This window comes from Panicum virgatum, chromosome 2N, assembly GCF_016808335.1.
Source record: "Panicum virgatum strain AP13 chromosome 2N, P.virgatum_v5, whole genome shotgun sequence".
NCBI lineage: Eukaryota > Viridiplantae > Streptophyta > Magnoliopsida > Poales > Poaceae > Panicum > Panicum virgatum.
In genome coordinates this window covers 57,154,600-57,177,445 of record NC_053146.1, presented here as the reverse complement: position 1 = coordinate 57,177,445, position 22,846 = coordinate 57,154,600, and the positions used below count along the sequence as shown (strand labels likewise).

General features: G+C 45.9%; 2 protein-coding genes and 1 pseudogene across 9 annotated transcripts; all 3 read right to left on the bottom strand.

Moving 5' to 3' along the window:
• Window positions 1–478: 478 nt before the first annotated feature.
• On the bottom strand, window positions 479–8,838 carry LOC120658313. Of its 7 annotated transcripts, none has more exons than XR_005668587.1 (16): window positions 8,678–8,838; window positions 8,434–8,568; window positions 8,234–8,361; window positions 7,865–8,146; window positions 7,552–7,670; window positions 4,838–4,980; window positions 4,503–4,532; window positions 4,351–4,378; window positions 4,250–4,281; window positions 4,044–4,109; window positions 3,496–3,615; window positions 3,288–3,415; window positions 2,924–3,199; window positions 1,216–1,346; window positions 884–1,064; window positions 479–800 (listed from the first exon to the last, which is right to left on the bottom strand). XR_005668587.1 is itself a non-coding variant. In XM_039936561.1 (16 exons), exons 1-16 carry the CDS (start codon window positions 8,706–8,708, stop codon window positions 734–736), a joined length of 1,755 nt encoding a protein of 584 aa, XP_039792495.1. In that variant the 5' UTR covers window positions 8,709–8,838; the 3' UTR covers window positions 479–733. The 7 variants fall into 7 exon arrangements, 6 of the variants coding, with proteins under 6 accessions (XP_039792495.1, XP_039792496.1, XP_039792497.1 ...); XM_039936561.1 differs by having other exon boundaries at window positions 884–922; XM_039936562.1 differs by having other exon boundaries at window positions 884–922; window positions 3,288–3,412.
• Window positions 8,839–12,513: 3,675 nt separating this feature from the next.
• On the bottom strand, window positions 12,514–14,903 carry LOC120658349. The gene has a single exon (XM_039936611.1). It carries the CDS (start codon window positions 14,810–14,812, stop codon window positions 13,508–13,510), a length of 1,305 nt encoding a protein of 434 aa, XP_039792545.1. The 5' UTR covers window positions 14,813–14,903; the 3' UTR covers window positions 12,514–13,507.
• Window positions 14,904–16,079: 1,176 nt separating this feature from the next.
• Window positions 16,080–20,512, bottom strand: LOC120658309 (annotated as a pseudogene). Its single transcript, XR_005668585.1, has 7 exons — window positions 19,848–20,512; window positions 19,126–19,263; window positions 18,786–19,031; window positions 18,576–18,689; window positions 18,280–18,455; window positions 17,644–17,857; window positions 16,080–17,259 (listed from the first exon to the last, which is right to left on the bottom strand). The product of XR_005668585.1 is annotated as a transcription termination factor MTERF2, chloroplastic-like (transcript).
• Between the last annotated feature and the right edge of the window lie 2,334 nt (window positions 20,513–22,846).

The following is a 22,846-nucleotide window of genomic DNA, read 5'->3' as shown; positions in this document are numbered from 1 at the left end:
ATCTGGTACTTGCGGCGGCTTCAAGACGGTGGGGGCGTGCGAGCCAGTTCGGCACAGCTACTTCACCCAGATCTGGTACTCCGGCTTGGCCCGGACGCGGTAGTAAAAGAGCGGGAAAGAGAGCAACAAAATGTTTGGTAATTTGCATCATGGATTAGAGCAAGTTTCTCTCTTCTTTCCTACCATCCTCTTCTATTGTCTGATTACCTCCTTCCTACAGCTAATTCAAATATGGTAATTTTCACTTTTTACCAAGATAATCGATTGATGTGTTGCCAACAATCTTTCAACATTAATCATTTCAGAAGAAATAGCCCAATTCACTTATGAGAATGTTATTTATTGAGTTGATCCACTTCATTGATAAAAAAATTAAAAATAAAAACTAACCCGCCTCTTTCAGCTCACCAGCATTTGTTATGTAAAACATCGTTGTCCAAAAAGAAAGAAAAATTATAACATCATAGAGTCAGGTATATCGGTATTTGAACCATAACTCCTCCCCTTTAAATATATATCTGAATAAATGAAAAAAGTGTTTATATTTACATGCTTTGCATCTGGAATAGATCTGATCATGGACCGCCTGACTCGACGAACCCGACCCGAGCCATCCAGAAAAAAAACACAACCCAACCCGACGAATGTATAGGCCAGGTACGGGCCAAATTTTGACCCGAAATCCGAAAAAAACCCCGACCAAAAAGCACAACCAAAACATCTAGTCATGTCTTTAAAGTTTTTGGCGACGTCGTGCCCTACTAGAAGGATAAGACCAACGTGGCACGGGCACAGGCCATCTGTTAATGAACAATTTAAAAGTAAGACATGGAATATTTTGTGTCAAACAAAGCAAGGAAATTGTGTTGATAAATGTCTATACCTGTTTGCCTTGCTGTATATAACGTCTCTAGTTACAGATCTACAAACAGACAAAAAAAAGTTGAATGTCCAAAGCAATTGAAATAGCTTAAACAAAACCTAGGAGAAACGTGGCGCAATAGGAAACTAGCTTAGCATGTCTCATGAACGACCTAGGCCTGGATTAATCCAACAAACAGTCCCTAGCAATCACACCAGTTCCAGTTGTAATAAGTAATAACCAAATGTATCATTGAAAAATATGCAAGTCCAACTCCCTAATAGCACGATACAAGGGACATGAATAGAACTCGCCAACTATACGAAAGAACAACATAAACATAAGCAACATACCGTTCTGCCTCAAAATGCTTAATTAATCCGAGGATCATATTCCTTGGTAGAAAATATGTTTCTTTCCTACCATAAAAGTTCATACCAAGGAAATTCCCATCAAGATCAATCAAGGGTCCTCCAATACCAGCCTAATGCAAAAAAGAAAAGACACATGAAAAGACAAGTTGGTTAAAGTAGTGAAAAAGAACTTGTAGATCAAAAAGGTTGGAGGAAGAAGTTATTCAAGTCAAAAGAACTATCTTATTAGACCTCAACAAAGAAATGTCGCTTACAAAAGAAGCGAAGTAGCACACAACATCGTTTTTGAACAGTTTCTATCAATCACTGCCTAATGAGCCTTTCTGAATTTACACATGGTCTTACAAGAGTTGTCAATCTGAATCAACCGCCGATTTCTATCGAAAACATGTCGCCTTTCATTGTACATGCAGCAATTATACATGCTTCAATGTCGGTAACAAACAGGTCAAAGCAACTAATGTCATGCACAGACGGTTCTAATCTGGAATGGCTAGTTTGTTGGAGTTACTCCAAGAACAACATTAACCTGTCACCTTAATTGTGACATCTGGACCAAAAATGCAACCCGTTTACTTGCTTGCCGTGTGACATATATGGTTGATGCCAAAGTAGCTTTAATGTTTCTACAAAATTAATTTGTGCACGTTTGTGTTGGTGATGTAGATTGTTAGTGATAGAGAGGATATCACGCAATATGATCTTGGATGCATTCCTTGGAAGGGATACAAGTACATATATAGACCAGCACACCACTCCAATCCAGGTTTATGAAAACAATACCCTGGATGTAAGGTGGAGGCGATCTAGGCGTGATTACCGCGCTGTGGTGGCGCCCTGATCCTGGGCGGCACACCTTGCTGCAGGCACGACCCATCAGTCAGATAAGACCGGGTCCATTAGACTAAAGCACAAAGCAATAATCTAAATTCTATCAGTTAGGAACAACACAAGTATACATGTCAACATAATTATTCTACTTTTAGAATTTACATAGTGTCAGGTGAAGAATTAGGTAAATCTACCTATCCTAATTTGGAGTCACCTCGATGAAATACCCAACTAAAATTTAATCCTGAAGAATATATGTCATTGAATAGTTTCACATGCTACTTGATATCTTATCCGACATAAACCCCACAAGCCCTCACTACTCATTCATGTAATCATCAAAAAGGCAAACCAGTGACAATACATTGTCTGATTTACTAGCTATGAATTTCCTCGAATATATATTGTCTGATGTAGTTTATGATATATACCTGTTCGACTTTCAATGTCTACTCAGCGTATAAAATACTGATTGGGTTACTTAACGTGGACAGGTAACCAGTGACAAACTTCAGAGTTTGATTTTACTAGTAAAAATACCAATCTAGATAGCAACGTTCCTTGATCATATATGTATTCTGGCATGTGCATGTTTGACACACCACTACCGGAACACTGCAGAATGGTTCTTCTATACGTAATCTCTTTGGAACAGCAACCAGCCAGTCAGCCACAGTATGCCAATCACTGATATAATAAGCTACTACAAATATATACTTGCAGATTTTTATAACCCAACGATGCCATTGCCGTGCAATATAGCTTGCATGGGCCCACACACAAGAAAAAGATTTTGGTGCAAAAGCTAGGCGAGTGCTCAAAAGAGGGAAGGAAGAGGAGAAAAAAATGCATGTACCTTAGTGATTTTACAAGTGGTGACCATAAGCTCTTTGCAGTCCAGTGTGCTTTCTTTTCCAGTCACTATCCCGCTTGTGGCCATCAGCTTGCCTGACTCAAAAACACGCCCAACAGTTACCACCTCCCTCTGAGGTTCGATTTGCACTTGATTGTGAAATTCTGCTGTTCGCAGGCAACGAAAACCCATGACACTGATCACAGCAACATTATACTCCAAATTGTAATGCTGCAATGTCCCTGTGACAACTAGTTTATTTGGAAGGTACACTTGAATCTGCAATGAATCACTGTGAGAATTAACCAATATTATTTGTCAAAAAAACAAACAAAATGAGTACAAAGTAGTTGTATGTGGTACCAACTTTCAAGTTATCAGCAATATTGTTTTCATCAGGAGAACTTCGAATCAAACTTGCTGAAGTCAGAATTCTTGAGGTGGATCCGATGCAATCTATAAATACGCCCGTACAAACAAAGAACCTTTGATCTTCTACAAATATTTTATTGCAATGATAGTCAGCGATGAAACAGAGAACAAACAAATATATGGGAAAAGTATATAATGATCACCTTTGAATGAAGCAAGTGAAACAACACTTCGGGATGTATCTGAAGCAACCTTTTTACTGAGTTTGCACCAAGTATCTTCAACAAATTCTTCTTCAAAAGTATTAACTAAGTGCATACCCCCTGGTTAAACAAGACAAATATCAAGTATAACGATTGAGAGCACTCAAAAAGTGAAACGGAAGTTGTTAGTGTTGGACTGAGGATAAAAGCCCCCACCCCTCCCACTATAACACCTGGGTTTTATGGTCGGGTTGGCTAGGTGGGGCGCTCTAACTTGGTACCAGAGCCGAGGTCCTAGGTTCGATCCCTCACGGCCACGCAATTTCCGCTGCGCGATTTCCCCTGCGTCTCTCGTGTGCTGAAACCTGCTGCGGGCTACGCCGGGCACTAGAACCTGCTGCGGGCTACGCCGGGCTCGCACGCCGTAGGGGGAATGTTGGACTGAGGATAAAAGCCCCCACCCCTCCCACTATAACACCTGGGTTTTATGGTCGGGTTGGCTAGGTGGGGCGCTCTAACTGTTAGCAATAGCAAAAGCAATAACTCACCCTCAAGCCTTGTTGCTATGGCATAACCACGGGGTTTAAGATCATTTCTGATAAGTTCTGTGAATTCTGGTGCAACATGAACAATATGATCATTCGGTATTAATAATTACTCCCTCCGGTTTTTAATTGATGATTTTAGGACAACACTTTTAACAACACAAATTTAAAAATCAGAGGTAGTAGTAAATTAGAAATCAATGACTAACCATTAACCGGTAAGGGCTCGTGAAAATCAGGGCGTGCCCAGTGCCGTAGGCTTCCCGCACTGTGCGGGGTCTGGGGAAGCGGGGTCTCGTGAAAATCAGGGAAGAAACAAAATTCCTCATCCACGCATTCTGGTGCAACATTGTGAAAGGATTAGTTACCATTTAGTAGTAATAACGATAGTAAGCAATATTGTAACATGACAGCTTGCATGATAATAACATTAAAAGTTAGAAGTGACACTGCTTTATTTACCTTCTGATTCACTCTCTCCACTTGATGTACCTAAAATAAAACAAAATTAGAAGAATGAACACAACTCAAAATAATGGAATACTCCATCCATGGCATCAGCAGTAGACTCTGATATATTCATGTATTTAGTGCAAACCAGTAGACTCTAATATCACATTAATTATTTTAGTGTTAAGATAAAATCTACTATTCCATCCACAAATGCAGGGGGCATTATTTTGATACTTGTCCATATTAAGATAAGCATCTTATGAAGCTGCACAACTGGTGAGAAAGCTACATTTCCCACCAGTAATCAATTTAGCACTTTTAATGAGTTGTGTGATTTTACTAACCTTCAGAACTGGGCAAAAGAGATGCAGGTTTCTCTGATATGCTTTTCAAAATTACCTCTGGACCTTCATTATCAATTTTGCTCCTGCAACGGCTCTCATATTTTCTTTTCAAAGTTTTTTCTGTACCTGATTTGATTACGCGTCTGCAAAAGAATGTAATAAATTCATCTAGAGTAAATTCAGTGGTACCAATCCAAAATTAGAATTGATTGTGTATATGCTATCAAACAATACAGTTCCACAATATTTTTTTGGCTAATAGATAGAAAAGGTAGCCACTGCATATTCTTTTCATATAAATAAAAGAAATGTTCACCATCATATATAACAAGAATACAGCCAACCTGGTGGCAAGAACTCATAATCCTGAGCATGATTGGGGTGGTAGCTGTGTTATGTTATACTTCCTTTCGGACCGTTCTTGAACAAATTAGACTGAATCACGCTAGTTACTTAACTGGGACAGTGCAACCCATCATAATAAATTAGGGATACGATTCACATGGGTATCATGCAAGAAGGCGTTATGGCATCCTATGGCAAGCAGAGCACGCCTTGCCATGGCATAGGTGATGTCTTTAAAACCTTGTTCTTATGTATTCCCCAAAATCAAATAAAAATAAGAAATACTAAGCAACATCTGAAAAGGAAAACACGCTGCATTCCATTTATGCAAATATTAATTCCTTATGGGTACAATAGTGCTAATCAGTACAGGGTTTTTTATTCATAGTTACTCAGCTTTTTTTTTTTGGGTAATATAGTTACTCAGCTATTGATGCGCCAAATGAAAGAAGGTATAAAAGAAGATGCTTTCAAATGAATATTAGCTTCAAGATGCAAGAACTAGTGACAAATATTGGGAGTAGCTCAAAATCTTTTCAACATTCGAGATAGCATGCCTTATCTACAGTACTATATACTACACTGATGCCGAAATTTTAAAATTGCTTCTAATCAAAACAACCAACCACAAGTGCTTTATGGTTGTTCAGAATCTGTTTTAGGCTAGACATAAAATGGTGCTTAAAGTGATGGTTATGGAGAAAAAATAGGCCAAGTGGTAGAAATGGTATCTTAGATGATGTATGAGTGCTTTGACCACTGTTTTATGTTAGAATACAATATATGATATTAACAAACTATTTTTCATAAACGTACAGTTTTTTTGTTTCCAAAGTCCAAACTAACTTTTTTTTAAAAGTTCTCAACCGCATCTGTCCAAAATGTTGTATATTCTTTACCAGAGGGTGTACTTCTTAGTGTTACTATCCTTGGGGATTTGAGAAGATAGTATTCTATTTGCCTTGATGTTTATATACACAACACGGATTTATGTCTAGTATTCTACTCCCAAGTGCAGTTTATGATACGGATTTATGTCCAGTTGCTCCACTCGTAAGGTCATTCAGACTGGATTTTCTTGGCCTAACAATAACAATTGGATGATATAGTGGTGGTCATAGGTTTTATCACCTTTGACTCAAAGGGCTTTTATGTGCATTACTTTGCCTATGCATGTGTATATGCACGCATAATTCTCTATAAAGAATGGGATCTACACACAAGGCCACAAGTACATTCATGTGGCATATTATAGGTATCCGTGATAAATCCATACAGTAACTAAGCATGTTATATCCTTCACTGAATTGCCAATTGCAAATGCCTACTTGACCTGTGACCTTGTACTCACAAACTGCATTTTAATCAATATAGTCTAATTTATCAAGATATTTGTAGATTTCTTTTTTTTCTTTTGACCGAAACAGGAGGGGAGGCCCCTAATGATTTCATTTTTTTATAAATATTAACAAAGACTGTACAGACTGAAAAGAAGCAGTTACAAGAGCAGCATGCTCCAAACAAAAAAAAAATATAAAAGGAACCTATCAATCCACTCTCTAAAATCTTCTTTAATCGCAGTCTTCACCTTAATCAGATTTGTAGATTTCCTTGACAAGAATGATTTCTCATGGCTCTACTTTGTGTCAACAACCAAATAAAAAATATGTTAAAGCATCTAACAGATGTGTATGATTATTTTAATAGACACCAACATAAAAAGTTCAATCTTAGATTTCTATATGTTTGTTTTCTTTACCTCCATTTGTACCAGAATTAGGCTCCCAAGCAACAAAATGGGCTAAAGGGCAGAAGGAGAAGCATGGAAAAACCAACTTGAAAAGTTGTGGCTGATAAATGCTGGAACCGATCGGTTCATGGGCAGCCAACCTGACAAAACCATCCCACCCTGCCATTTTTTTCGTGCTGGGCCATATCTTGTGGTTTGGGGCTGGTTCTGTGGCCAAGTATTTCCCTAATCAAATTAAAAGCTCAAACAGATGGTTCAAGTGATGATGCCAGGTTTAACAACCCCGTGTACTAGTAGTGACTGAGATGGTAGTTCTTGTTTATTTGCATATATTCATTAAGTGTAACATTAATTTTTTTTGCCCATTTTAATGACTTTTATGTCAAATTGTGTTTTGTAGGATAAAATGCATGGACATGCAGCAGATATGTCGTCTTATGCCATCTGCTGTTTTGCAAAATCATGTATCATGTACTGAATTATGGTTAACCATAGTTTATTAATTGCTAGGGTGTGGCTTCAGAATCATAAGCAGTGAACAATAAGCTTTCCAAGTCCAGTTTCAGTCCTGGCTTGGCCTAGTATTTAGACAGGTTAAATGGAAGTATACAAGACATACTTGAGCACCAAGAAATCAACAATTTTGTTGCTTGGTAGTAGTGGAGTCCTGTCCATAGAATAAAAGTTCATGCCCACAAAGTTCCCACCCGAATCAATAAGGGGCCCTCCAGTCATAACCTGAAACAACAAGTTATGTACCACTGAGCTCATAATATGATAAGAAAGCCATACTGTACAAGAACTACATAAAAGAATGAAATCTTAATGCTCGAACATCCAGTTCACCACATAAAATGGTTAATCCACTTGTATCATGGCACTATTACTATTTCCATAATGTAGAGAAGTGAGAAGAGAAACCAGGTGCACACCATAGGGATTTTACACGTGGAGATCCTCATGTGTTCAGGATAATCTCTGTTTGGTTCATCAGTCAATATCCCAGCTGTGGCCATAAATCTGCCTGAATAGAACCAACGCCCTACAGCTACTACATTGCTAGGGGACCCAAATTCCATGTGACGATCAAAACATGCAGCTCGAAGACAACGAGAAGATGGGATGATGATAACAGCAGCGTTATAATCTAAATCATAGTGTGCCACCCGCCCAATGGTAGCTTCGAATCCCCCATTTGGAAGGCGTACTTGAATCTGCAAACAAAGCAAGCCAATAGTACAGACTTATCGTCTATCCTCATTCAATAGGCAAGCAATGAAGTACAGAAAGCCAATACAAACCATTAAGATTGATTTCATATTCCTGTCATCATCGTCAGATCTAACAAGACTTGCTGATGTGAGAATACTTGCACCAGCTTCATTGCTTTCGACTACAATGCCTGTGCATCCAAAATACATCTTATTTCCTGCACAAGATAATTTTTCAATCTTCAGAACTGATGATCAAACAAATACGGAAAACTAATTTGTATAGTCACCAATGAATGACGCCACCGGGACAACAGTGTTCAATAAATTTCTAACAACTTTTTCATTGAGTTTGCTCCACTCATCTTGACCATAATCACTTATGCTTCCGAATTCCTTTCCAAAATAGTCCAAATATAGATTTTCTAGACAAGAAACATTGTAAAACACAATTGTTATTGGAACAATAATAGAGCTGATAAATGCAAGCAGATGAGAAAAACCCAAAAAATCGAGGATGAATGAACAACTCACCTGTCATTGGAACTGGAGATACAGAAGACATTGATTTACTGTAAGAGCACAAAGAGAACAGATCACCGGTGAAAGAAAAAATTTCAGCCTAACTATTTGCCTACGAGTGTGGCATGACCATGTTAGTGTATAAATTTGCAACAGATCAACAAGCCAACAAAGCCCTTGTATTACAATAGGATCTGCCAAAAAAAATAGCATGGCTAAAAGGGGCAAAACTACAAACGTTGCAATAATTTGCAGAAGAAGCCCAAGGTAAAAACAACACAAGGAAAATACAGAATAATGAAATATTAATGTCAAGTAAAAGCGTCAACAAAATCGGTATAATCATCGGAAGTTGGAACTGAACTAAACAACAGTGAAAAACATAGCGGAAATCATAGAGAATGTGAGGGTGAGGTCTTTCTTTAGGGTGAAAGCATCTAGGCCGATAGATGCTCTATTGTAAGTTTTAGTGATCAGTGACAAAGGCGAACGACAGTCTTTGGTGGCGCAAGCACCCAAGCTCCGGCTCAGCGGCGGCGAAGACAGGGAGGGGGTATCGAACCAGAGTAGAGCGTTGAATTATTGGCGGCGGAGAGGGCCGCCGGTGACGAAGTGGCGGAGACGGAACCCTAAGGCTAGGCGATGGGGTTTGGGTTGATTTGATTCTCGGCAACGCACAACGCATGAAGTCTGCGCGTGGGCCCGCAATCAATTCTAGCAATCCCCTTCTTTCCCCTTTCACGCTCTCTTTCCAGGCTGCCGCGGCCGGAGAAAAATTCTGTGGAGACGGTATGCACAGCACGTTCCATGCATACCGTCCCTGGATAACGCTCTCCTTCAATTCCATCTGACGTATACGTCTCTAACGGCCTCGGCTCCCATGCATCATGTTTGGGAGTTGGGACACTGCAGCCCCCGGCTCCTGCGGGACGTGGCTCGGCTCCAGATGACGCTTAGCTTGAAGCAACCGGCGGCTAAAAGGATAGATGGCAGAAACACATCATTCATCGTGCAGCCGGCTGAAGGTTTGTACAAACGCATCTACTATCACGCGACCACACCGCGTCAGTAACGTTGCCGGCGGCGTGGCGATGCAATGGCTACTATCCTCGTCAATATGGTACGGTCCAACACGTCCTGGCTGAACGCAACGCAACGAGGCAGCTGACAGTGACAGCTATAATCAGGAACACGATCAAGCCTCCTACGATCAAAGACAAGGATGAGGATGCTCTAGATAAGGTCGATCTGGGCTCCAATTGATGTGAGAAGGACGTGTGTTTGCCTGTGGTCGCAGAGGCGGAAAGAAGACGACGACGCAAGTAATTAGCTCCCTCGTTGTATTATCTTGGTGAACGAGTTGCTGCGTTGTACTCTGCGCTCATCATCTAGCTCCAGTGTTGCATCCATGCATGACGACAGACTATTAATTATCTGCCTCCTATTAATATGCTGATCTCTGGGAACCAAGGGCGATGCCATGACGTACGGGCTGATCCTGGGCGGTGCGACAACGGGCACCTTCAATTCTTGGGCCTCGCAAGGCGCCGGCCGGGTTGAACGGCACGGGGGCGAAGGGACGCCGACGGGCGGGGCAGCAGCCTGGGGCCGACGCCGATGGGCAGCACACGCTTGATGAGCCGATGTGCCTGTGCCTGGAGCCGTTGCGTTAGACTCGTGGCCACGACTCGGCTCCTCGCGACAGAACCGAGCGCTTGCGTAGGGCACGGCCGGGCGCTGGATTGGCTAGACGTTCACGCGGCAGCAATCGGGAGTCGGTATGCACAGGCGGACGCGTTTGCATACCGTCTCCACAGAATTTTTGTTTCCCCGCGGCCATGGGGCCATAGCCCGTAGGCGGCGGCGAGCTCGCGTAGATGGCGGCCGCGACGGGACGCCGACAGCGGCGGGCGGGGGCTCCGACGCGGTGCCGAGCTCCGGCGTGGCTGCGTGCGAACTGTGGTGGCGGCGGACGCACTCAGCAGGGCGAGGCCACAGGCGGTGCGCTGGGCAAGGCTCCGGCGGGCCGCGAGCAGAGCTAGACCGCGGCTGGGAAGGCAGTGGACGTACTGCTCTCCCTCTATCACGGCAACGACGGCGGTAGCGGATGGTGGCCACGCTGGACAGCGGCGGGCCACGAGGAGGGCCGACCGTCAGCCATTCAGCTACAGGTGCGGACAGTTCACGCCACCGCCTGGTCGGCAAGGAGCTCGGGTGGCGCGGTTCGTGGTGGCCGGCGGCGAGGCACGCGTGAGCGCGGAGGCCCGGCGCTCGGCCGGCGCGTCTCGCGGCGGCTGACGGCGAGGCACCCGTGGGCGGCGGAGCGGAGGCAAGGTGCTCGGCCGGCGGCGACCCCGACGGATTTCTCCCGTGTCGTGCACTCGTGCTGTCTCGATGACTCGACTCGACGCCGACATGCCCAGCCTCCAGGTTGATGTCGCGCAGCTACCGCAGAGGCGGCGGCAGACGATGGCCTTGGTGGTCACTCTGCGCATGGTCTAGCGGATGCCGGGCTATGGAGCACACGCCGCGCGAGTCGCCAAAGCCTGCGAGGAGCTCCGTCTGCGTCGGCGGGGGCACGACGGCCTGCTGCTTATGCGCCTCGCACTCGCACCCGGCGTCCCCGACGAAGGAGCACGCCGATGAGACGCCAGCAGGCGCCCGGATCGGAGCAAGACCAGAAAAAAAATGGCACGCGTGCAGATGATCTTGTTTAGATTCGTGCTCCCTTCTCTCCCGAAGAGGACTTTCACAGTACGCGCCAGGAGCAATCAACCTACAGAGCAAACTGTGTTTCTGCTTCTAGTCCATCCAGACAATTCAGATCTCATATATTTTTGGAAGAAACAGAAGATTTTTTCTGTGAAATCAACATGAAGAGTGACCGAAACAGGAGAGTTTGGATTGCCTGTTGTGCTGGTAGAAGCTGGATGTGCACTAGTGCATTCGTCTGACAATCCGATCAAATCATGAAATCATTTGCCCGGTGAGTAATCCTGAGATCATTTTCTTTTTGTATTATACTAGTAGCCAACCTGTTACTTGCATCCATCGAATTGACTGCGGTTTTGTTTGACAGCACTGGAGGCTCCTCAGATTGTGCTAGAAGAAGAATGAGGCCAGAGGACGACCAATGAGACCATGCGATGCAGTGGAATGAAATGGATGAGTGGAGCAGGAGCTCGAGAGTTCAACTCTGGATTTTGGTCGTTTGGTTCATTTTATCGTTACAAGATCAGTTTTGTACGGAGCGCATCTGGACTCTGTAGTTCTCTGACTCTGTTTGAAACTCAACCTGGCCCTTGTTTAGATGCATAAAAGTGAAGCTGTAAAGTACTGTGGCACTTTCGTTTGTATTTGGTAATTATTATCCCGTCATGGATTAACTAGACTCAAAAGATTCGTCTTGCAAATTATAGACAAACTATATAATTAGTTATTTTATTTAGCTACATTTAATACTTCATGTATGCATTCAAAGATTCGATGTGACGTGGAATCCTGTAAAGTTTTGGAATTTTGAAGGTAACTAAACAAGGGGCTGATATTTGAATGCATTGAATTGACTGTTGTTCTATTTGATGACAGCTCTGGAGTTAAAGTTAACTTCACGTGTGGACAGTCCACCGGCACATACAGGATGCTGGCGTTTCTGCTGAATCAACGATTCCGTCCGCAGCCGGCCTTTTCTACTCAAGATGTCCTTGATCGGATTGGATCAGACAAAGAGAAGATTGCAACTGTCATATGGAAATTGGGACGATTATTATTGATCAACATAAAACAGCACATCATCCGTCACAGGATGGTAAAAAGGAATAGGTCGAATCATTATATTATTCATTCATGGTATATAATTAATCCTGTGCTCACAAGCCCAACCGACAACTGAACAGATCAGAGGAGTGCACTCAAACTCGTGAGCCCTGCTGTCAAGCTGGGCCAGCTTATTACATATCAATCTGCACAAGAAAAGCAGCAGCATACAATGCAGAAGGAACGAAGCACGCCGATCTAAACAGACAATCACAAGAAGTGATGAGTATTCAAAAGAGAAAAATAACCGCCTGTAATAAGGCTTGAACACACATAAGGGAACAGTTTTCCCCTTAGACGATGTCTTGGGGCTTGGAATCTGACGTGCCTGCCGCGATTTCTCCTCCTTGGCCTTGGCCAGGCTCGGGCCTCTGGAACTTGTCGGCAAAGGTCTCCATCCCCATGCGCGACAAGAGCAGCCAGACGAAGCTGAGGAACTCCACACCTTCGCCCATGCTCTTGGCGTGCAGGTAGCCCCTGCAGCTGCCGGCGGAGCAGCAGAGCATCTCCACCCACACGCCTTGGCCCTTGGATCACCTTCCACCTCATGTCCTCCAGCAGCTCCATCAATTCTTCCGCAACCTTGCAGGCTCCTGGAACCACGATCCCAATATCCCCTGTCGGCGGAGATTGTGATGTGCGAAGAATCTGCTGAGCAACCGTTCTTGCATCTTGTGGCGGAGGTTCATTCCCACGCTTGAGCATGAGCCCGATATCGTAGCAGGTTGCTGTGAAGAGACTCTGCCTGGTGCCGGGCATAAGCATCTCTGGACGAATGAAGAGCAAGTAGATCATGTAGTTGGATATTAGCTTACTGAATCGTGCACTGGATAATTCAAGCACAACTGATGATGTGCTTGGGTGGTGAAGGCAGAGTTCAGTAGCTAGGTGCCAGATGATGACGCTCCAGTCGAATGGCACCTGCTGTAGACTCCACCACAGCTGCTGGCCATGTAACTTGTGCCTGCTCAGGGTCCACTGCCCCCTCAAATTGTTGAATCTCTTGTAACTGGGAGCATCAACTATTTATTGCTTCCACCCATCTTTGACATGTTTTGCAACCAACTGTGTGATTTCTATGCATGCAGGTTCAGGTGCCTGCTCTATGTACCAATGCTTGTTAATGTAGCCACTGCAACACATGAGAGCAGAAAACTTCATCAAGTGGGTGGGCCTGCTTCGGCGAGCGTAGAATGACATGAGGTTATGCTGGGCAACCGTGTTGGACGAAATAATAGCTCCTGCAACACAAGGACTGAGGAACAAGGATAAAAACTCCAGCAACGTTGTACAACAGAACAATACAGCAGTTACTTTGACGTCACTCTCTTTGTAATGATAACCTTTGTGATGTCTCTTGGCGAAGAGCACAATGGAAGCTAAGGCCAGGAACGGAAGCAACAGGTGCAAAAGCATACCAGGCAAACCGAGCACCCATTTAAAGTTGGTGTAGATCAAAACAAACGCTAATCTGAGCTCGCCAGTCACATTTTTGTACGCGTTTTTGTGATGAAGCTGGAGATAAGAGTTTAGCCAGCGAACCCGACGAGAATATGGAGCTGAAAGGTCCACAAATAGTCTCTCGGTGCCCTGAAATGTATTGACTTTTTGCTCCTCCGTCACCTGTTTGAGTTTCCTTGCTTTCTGAACATAATCTTCTAGCGATAAATCATGTTCTTCCTCCTGCTTCATCTCTGCTGCATGGCCAGCAGAATCACTCGCTGTTATACCTCTAAGGCAGAGGACGTTGCAGATGTCCCATATTGATACTTGTGCTCCTCGTCTTTCCGGATAGACAACCGAAGAGGTCATCACACCTTCAAGACTTGCGCTCTTGAGTGTCCACGGCTTCCGGATGAGCTTCAGAATCCCGACGACGAAGAGCAAGATCGCTGCCTGCAGCAACCTCTTGTCGCCGCCGCGGGGCCAAGACTTGCAGAAGACGTACAGGGCAACCGTGACCTGGGACACCACGGTCACGATGTGCCGCCTCCACAGCTCGTTGTCCTCAATGCTGTACGCCGTAATGGTGTGCTGGCCGCCGAGGTGGATGAGGAGGACAGGCGCCCACAGAACCTCCAGGGCGCTGCTGCTCACCCCAGCGCCAGGCGGCAGCTTGTGGCGGTTGAAGAGGGTGGCGAGCGCATAGATGGCCAGGGCATCGGCGCCGAGGTAGGCGAGCCAAATGCACAACCTGGACATCGGGATGCGAAGGTTGCGCACCATGGAGCCGGCGAAGAGGACGAGCTGCAGGAAGAGGCTGCCCAGCACGAGGATCCGCAGCTGCCACTCCTCCCACCAGCCCACAGCGCTCGACAGATCCACGGCCATCTCCTGCCCCCCTCTTTCACTCGATTCGATCCTCGATCGGTTGGATCAAGGCATTCAGTTTTTTTTGGCTATCTGTCTCAGAGAAGTACAAGTAGCGACAGACTAAAAGGCAGCAGAAGATCTCATCATATGCTAGAACAATCAAGTAGGTAGGTAACCCGGCCAGGACATTAAGAAGAACAAGCCGACGTGACCAGCAGGATGCGTGATTACGAGGCCATCTGATCGTACTTGTTTAGACACAAATTGAAAAGCGAGCAGGTCTAAAGACAAAAAGGAAGAACTTGCGATGCTTGTCCTGACGACTGAAGTAGCCGGCCTCATGTAGGAGTATTTCTTAATCTGCAGCTGCCAGAAGTAAAGCAGGTCGCCAGGATTGTTGATTGCTTTCCATACTAGCTACCTGCTTCTCCATACGGTTGGAACAAAGGCCAATTCAAGCCAGGGGCGGAGCCAGGAAATTGATTTTTTCATTATTAGGAGGGGCCAACCATACAAATTTATATAAAATTTTAATCAAAATTTAAATTTTAATGTAAATTTGGGGACCATGGGGCCAGGCCCCTGTCCGCCCCCCGTCTCCGCCCCTGATTCAAGCGCTGCATCCACTCCTAGTTTCCACAAATTGTAAACCCCTGTCCGCCCCCCGTCTCCGCACCTGATTCAAGCGCTGCATCCACTCCTAGTTTCCACAAATTGTAAACTTTTATGTTCCTTGCTTATCCCTGGCAACATTCCTTGCGTGCCATCGTTGGTGATCGTGCATCGTTATCAGTGAACATACGGAGGACTGATACGCTTGCTTTTCCTTTTAATACGCAGGAGAGAGTTGAGACGATGGAGCTGGCCGATGACGATGAGACGCCACCTGGGGCCCGAAGCCTGCGAGGAGCTCCGGGTGCGCCGGCAGCGGCTCCACGGCCGGCTGCTTCTGTGCCTCGCACTCGCACCCAGGACCCAGCGATGGCGTCAACTCATCATGCGGCACTCGGTGTCCCAGGCGAGGAAGCCCGCCGACGACGATGAGACGCCAGCTGGGGTCCGAATCGACACGAGATCAAATTAAAATGGCACGCATGCAGATGATCTCGTTTGGGTTGTCTCACTATGCATCAGCTGGGCCTCAAGAGGATTTTCGCAGTAAGCGCCAAGAACTTTCGCTGGCTTTCAATACCACCTGCAGCTGCAGATCGGTGCCCAGGTTGAGGAAGAACTGGCGATCCTTTAGATGCTAGGAGGTGCAGGCACGCTGTTTCGAGCTCAGGAGTGAGGACTGGAAATACCATCACAAATCACAACATAATACCAGGCCTTACAACTTTACAAGATAATCATATGCTTCTTACAGGCAAGCCCTGATTCAGTTGATCCGACGGCGGCGTAATCACGATTTGACCATCTACTATAGTAATCACAGGCTACGTCATTGACTGTATGTACATATACATTTTAACTGTCAAACAGAAAATGCAGGCAGGTTGTTTCAAGGAAGCAGCGCAGCACTGCATTTGGCATTTCAGCCATGGTCAGGAAGTGAAACAGTAACGCCCTGATGTAGCTGGTCAATGTAGTGGCAACCACCTTTGGGTCAGCCCTCAGCCCAGATCGTCTTAAACGCAGGATGGGAGGCCATTGCTAGGCTTTCGTTCCATGAGAGAGATGATGGGGACTACGGGTTGCATGACCAATAATTCCTCGAGGATTATGGCCTGCACTAATTCCTGTAGCCATTCACACAACAGATGTGTAAATTGTTGAGTACCCTTTTCCATTTGCTCCTAGCTGCAAACCACATTATTTTGCAAATTTCCCTTGTTTGCCTGAAGCCCTGAACCCGAAAGAACAATATGACAACACAAATTAACATGCCAGCAAGAAACTTCGAATTGCGAAAAACCAAGGTGTTCATCACCTTGATTGTAACTGCTGAGTCAACACGGAACTGTTACCTTCGTTAAGGTAACTTCATGTGTAGTGTGTTACCTCCTTAATACCAAGCACTGGAGAAGTGGACTCCCATCTGAAAAAGAGCCTCCTCTGTGGAAGCATAAAGCTCAGGCATGGTGCATTGCATGGCTGGCCCTTCATTTTAGTCCAAAATCAACTGCCTTTAGCTTCATGGTAGAGGTTTCTGAAGTATTCCTCCTGTTCCCAAGTACTCGTCAGCAAAAAGTTCATCGTTCTTTGCAAGCATGTCTGTCAAGCTGCACTCTATGTTTTTACTCTGTAGTACCCGAAACCGCGGCTTTATCTTCCCTTCTAGTGAATAACTGAAGTACCTAGGATATTCTACAACTGCTTTAAGTGGTTTCTTCATGCTCCTTAACAGAAATTCAAGCTTTGGTTTCATAACAAGCTCGATACTGTAACCCAGAAGTGGGGAAAATCTAAAGATCATTGAGCGCACGTCTTTCTTAGACAAACCCACCTCCAACAGGTAGTTAATTCTGTAAACATTGAAATAAAGTTACATGTATCAAGCACTTATGAAAAGATCATGATAACATACTTGACAAATGAAAATCACATGGTTAAACTTTAGGAAAAACGTACAGCAATGGTTGAATAAGAAATGAATTACCAGGATAAGAAACTGAGTGTACAAGTGGATTATGATACTGACCAAAACAACTAAAGAGCATCCAAGATTCCAAAACAAAGTATCACTAAAAGGCACAACCATCCATGTAGGGAAACAACATTAGCAATAATCGCACTAAAGCTTGCAGAAAACTCAAAATAGACCATGGCATGATTAAGAGGTACAATAAGTTTTGCAACACAAAATGTATCTGGGATTCATTTTCTATCACACGAAGTTGCAGTCATACCTGGGAAGCAGAGTATGATTTGTGTCCAACAATAAAATCTCTGGATACTTATGATGCGAGGAAGATGATGTTTGGAAACACCAAAGTCAACAAGAAAGTCAATTTTCTTCTTGAGGGTACTTTCCACGTTTGAAGCAAATATTTCAGGAGAACAACACAAAATCTTTCCCACTGTTTCCTTATCAAAACCCATTTCGCTGAAAAAGAAAACAATCTGAAACACAAGGCAGAACAGTTACTAAGATAACAGTAATTGGAGGATGGATCATCGAAGATGTATAAAAGCAACAACCCAAGACACAAAACCATCCCCAACTATGGGTATAAATGTGCCTACTGTGGATACAGTTATAGATAGACAGCAAAACTAAAATATTAGATGTTGAGTTGTTGTCCACTGCATTCTGGCCCCATAAATCTTAATCCTATGTAATTACATCTTGCCTCATTGGGAAAATAAATCTGTAAAACTCAATGTAAATATATGAAAGGTATCATCCATGTCAACTTAAAGAACTATTCTTTTTACAGAAGTTTGGTTCCAGTGTGTTAAGAAAGATATAAGCAACCAAAAGAAACTTTTTCCTTTACCTAATGGAATCATATGTAAATGGAACTAAAATAATGATTACACACCTGCAGAAATTCGTTAGGTTTTTTCAGCAACAACTGTGGACTAGATGTAATAACTGGAACCACCATTTTCTTACTGATGCCCAGATCATCAAACAACTCCAGAATTGAATTCATTCTTTTTGTAGAGCAGCCAAGAATATGAGGCCAACTTTTCGCAGAAGGACTGTACCTGAAATCTGAAAGTAAAACAGTTGACTTACTACTCCTGGCAACAGCAAACAGAAGGAAGGACAGTGTAAATAAATGAACAGGAAATTCAGACATAGGTAGCAAGAAAAATCATTTTTTTTAGTTACCTTTTTTCGGTTGAAGAATGAAAGAATCCGGCTGTAGTTCTCTATCACACCTGTTGAAAGGATCCATGGATACTTCAGCAACATCCTCCCAATATATTCTTGTTCAATGCCAGCCTAGAAAATTTAGAAATGGGATAGTTAGTATTAATGCATTATATTCAAGTGAATACCAACCTAGAAGGTTCCGATAGACGCCACAAACATAAATACCTTCTCCCATTCATGAATCCTCGGCTTGATATCATTTTCAATGTCAGAAAGAATGATAGGAGGAAATAACAGCAGAACTGATGCAGTATTTGGTTTTGGAATTCCAATGTATTCAAGAAAATCAATCAATGGCTTTAGATGATTATCCTCAGAGCAGAGAAGCAGCATTGGAAATGATTCGATGAGATAAGGAAATGACAAATCTCCATGTCCCAACATGCTAACACCACCATACCTAGCCTCCATCTGCAATAACAGGGTTCAAGAAAAATATAGTTTCTTCTGATACTCAGTGCAATGAAACTGAATGGTAAACAATAGTCGGGATTGTAGAACTTACTTTTTCAAAAAATGATAAAGTACTTTGAAGTGCATCATCTGCAGGTATTGATAAGTGTGTCATCATGCGCTTAGCATTCCTTCCAATTATTGTTGCATAATCACTGCTTGAAAATAACATTTCCTTCAAAAACTTAACCTATATGTGAATAAACCATAAGAAATGAGTACGGTGGTCTAGTGAACATATTATAGTGCCAAGCACAAATGCAACTATTAAATAAACATATTAATCACTATGATCCATTGTATTTGTGACCCTAGAGATATAATGTCAGTGTTAATGAAAACTTGGTGCCTGAACTAAATTTCTAATGTTAAGGATTCCATTAAACAGTCTTCCTGCCATGATATGGGAAACGGAAGTGCCGCTGAGATTCATGGCGCAAATGAGAATTGGAGCAGGACTCATAATTGAACACATGCTTTTGCAGGACTACAAGCTTGCAGCTAAGATTGTGAACAATTCCATTTTTCCTTTTTGCAGATAATTCCATTGTTCAAGTTCAGCCAAACACACCCGAGATTAGGTCAGGGACTAGGTTGGACTAGTAGAAAAATAAAAAGTAACCTGCAGTTAGCAGTTTGCACAGGTTTCACCAAACTCAGTTGCCAATTACATCATGTACGAAATTGAGCAAAATTAAAAGTGAATTATCCTTTCTAATAAAACAAACTCACGGAATACAAGCAAATTGAGCCCAAATTGGCGTTAACTCTCACCCGATCAATCAGCACAGGGAGGCCAGCGGTCGCAACATACGGCGTGATGAGCTTTGCGGAGGAGAGCCGCACCCCGACGCTCTCAAGGAGCGGCACCACGCCATGGTCGCGACTGCTCCGTCCCATGAGGTACACCTTCCTCCGGAACCCGAGCCTCCCCATCTCCATATCGACGTCCCCGCCGCGGCCCACCAGGGCCCCGGCACCGGAGCTCCACGACGCCCAGAGACCGAGCTCGTCCAGCTCGCGGACGCCTTCGGCGGGCATGGCGGCGCAGGCCGGCGCGCGCGCGGCGATGGCGGCGGCGTCGGCCGGGGAGGCGCCGCTCTCGCGGAGGAGCTCCGCGACGGCGGCCTCCGCCTCGCGGGCGTCGTAGGAAGGCGTGGAGGATACGGATGTGGACGAGGATGTTGTCGCGGAGAAGGCGGCGACGGACCCGCCGCGGCGGCGGCGCGGGAGGAGGAAGAGGAGGGGGAGAGGGTGAGGGTGCGTTTTGGGGTGAAGGTTGGGTGCGAGGAGGGACGGCGTGCAAGTGTAGGGTTGCAGGTTTGACGACTGCGGGAGGAGGATGGAAGAGCGGGAGAGTTGCCGCGGCCGTGGCCATGGCCACGGCGGAGGGCCGGAGGGGAACGAGTGCGGGGGAAGTGTGTGGGGGAAAATTGGTCTCGTACCATCAAAAATCGTCGTTTCCACAAAATACCATTAAAAAAACTCCGTTCCGTAAAATAGCATCGAAAGAGTCCACGTTACCCCGAACTACCATTCCGTCGCGTGTTCCGCTAACTCGTCCGTCGCGAGCTCCTTCTTCCTCCTTGCTGCCCCCATCATCCCCTCCCTTCCTCCTCTCTCAGCAGCAGGGCAAGAAGGCGACGCCCGAGCCGCCGCTGCCGCCTCCAGCTCCTCCCTTCTCCTCCCTGGCTTCCCCCACGACGGCACAGGGGCGGCGAGCACCGGCGCGGGGCTAGCGGGCAAAGACGCTGCGGCCACCGGCCTCGGCGAGCCCCGGCGCGAGGGCAGTAGGGCGCGGCCGCGGCTGGCCTCGGTGAGCCCGAGCGCGAGGACCACCCATCTCGACGAGCCCGGGCACGGGGACTAGAGGGCGCGATGGCCGCCAGCCCCGGCGAGCCCCGGCGGGGGGCAGTAGGGCGCGGCCGTGGCCGGCATCGGCGAGTCCCGGCGCGGGGGCCGCCGGCCTCGGCGAGCCCGAGCGCGGGGGCAGTCGGATGCGGCGGTGGCCGGCCTTGGCGCAGGATCTGGCGGGCCCATGGCGTGGCCAGGCCCCGGTGCCTGACGGCCCGAGCACAGGAGAAAGTGGGTACGGAGCAGCCGGGCCCCGCGCAGGAGGTGGCGAGCGCGGGGTGGCTGGCAGCGACGCGGGAGATGGCTAGGCCAAGGGCGGCGAGGTAGGCCGGCGCTGGAGCGGCAAGCGTGGGGTGGCCTGCCCTGGTGAGCCGTGACGCAGGGGGCGGGCGCGGCCAGCCCCAGCGAGCACCGGCACGGGGGTAGGCGGGCACATCGGCGACGCAAGCAGGGGAGCTGTGACCCGCGAGCTCCGTCGGTGGCAGCGTGCGAGCGTTCCAGCGCGGGCGGGCGGTGCATGCTCCATCTTGGGCAGCGTGCGGGTGCTCCGCGGCCGGCGCTGCGGGCAAGAGCCGCGAGGTCCGCCGCCCCGACCCCGCGCGGGGAAGCTCTGTTGGCGGAGGTGCGAGGAAGCTCCGCCGCCCCGGCCACGCTGGCGAGCTCTGCTCCCGGCCACGCCGAGCCGTCGTGACCTCGAGCTCCGGTGATTCGAGGTCCTGCTCGGTCGAATCGATGTCCTGTTCGAACTAATCGAGCTCCGGCAAGTCGAGGTCCGGCGAGTCGAGCACAGGGGGTGATTTGATACACGCTAGTTGAGCAGAGGCGATGCGAGCGCCGGTGCGAGCTGACGGCAAGCGATGGAGTAGTCGTGCACACGCTAGCACGAGGAGGGCTACCGCCGTCGTCTTCGCCGACCAGGAGGCAGGCTGACGGCAAGCGCACGGCGAGGCCGCAGCTGAGCGGCTGGGCGGGGGAGCGCGACGAGGCAGGTGAGCACGAAGCGGCGAGCTGGAGGCAGAAGCCAGCCGCACGAACGGGCAAGCGGAGCTGACGGCGAGCACGACGGAAAACGTGACAGAATGCTAGTTCAAGGTAACTCTGCATGTTTCGAAGGTATTTCACGGGATGGAATGATTTTAGTGGTATTTTACGGAAATCGTCATCTTTCAATGCTACACAATCAATTTTCCCAAGTGTGAATGCCCCCGCGCTTGTAACGTTCCCGCCGCGTGCATTATCCATGGAGGAAAAACTTCGGGGAGGAATCACTTTTCTTCCCAAAAAAAATCACGATTAATTTCGTACTGGGTTTTCCTCAACCAAATTTGCCAACTTTCACGAATTTTAGTTAGTTGCTTTGGTGTTAATACTTTCAAAGAGTTTATTTCAATGAATTTCAATTTATTTTCTTCCCATTCCCATGGAAAAGTCAATAATGATTTTTTTTCCCTAGAAGGGATTTGCGGAATAAATTGAAAACTAGAAGAGTATGTCCTGTTTACAATAACGTGCTCGTCAGTAGTATAGATTAAACTGAAGTTGTACCAGATGACAAGATTCTATAGAAGTGTATCACCAATAAGTTAATTTCACGAAGGAACTGAGTAGGAAGAATTAAGCTTTCAAAAATGAGAAGAATCAAGGAAGTAGCTTTCTAAAAGTTTTATATTCGTGTGTCAAAACAGGTACAAACACCACTGGAGCCCTTAGTTGGCTTCTCAACTCTTCACTTTGTCTATATTTGACCTCCAACTTTAAAAATATATAAAGTTTGAATACCACAAATTTTTGTATCGTGTGGTTTTGATCCTTGAGCTTAGTCTATGCAATTTAGGGTTGATGTGCCAGCAACTATTAATTTAGGTGAGAAAAATACTTAAATAAGTAAAAAAAACTTATCCAATCACCTCCAAAAAGTT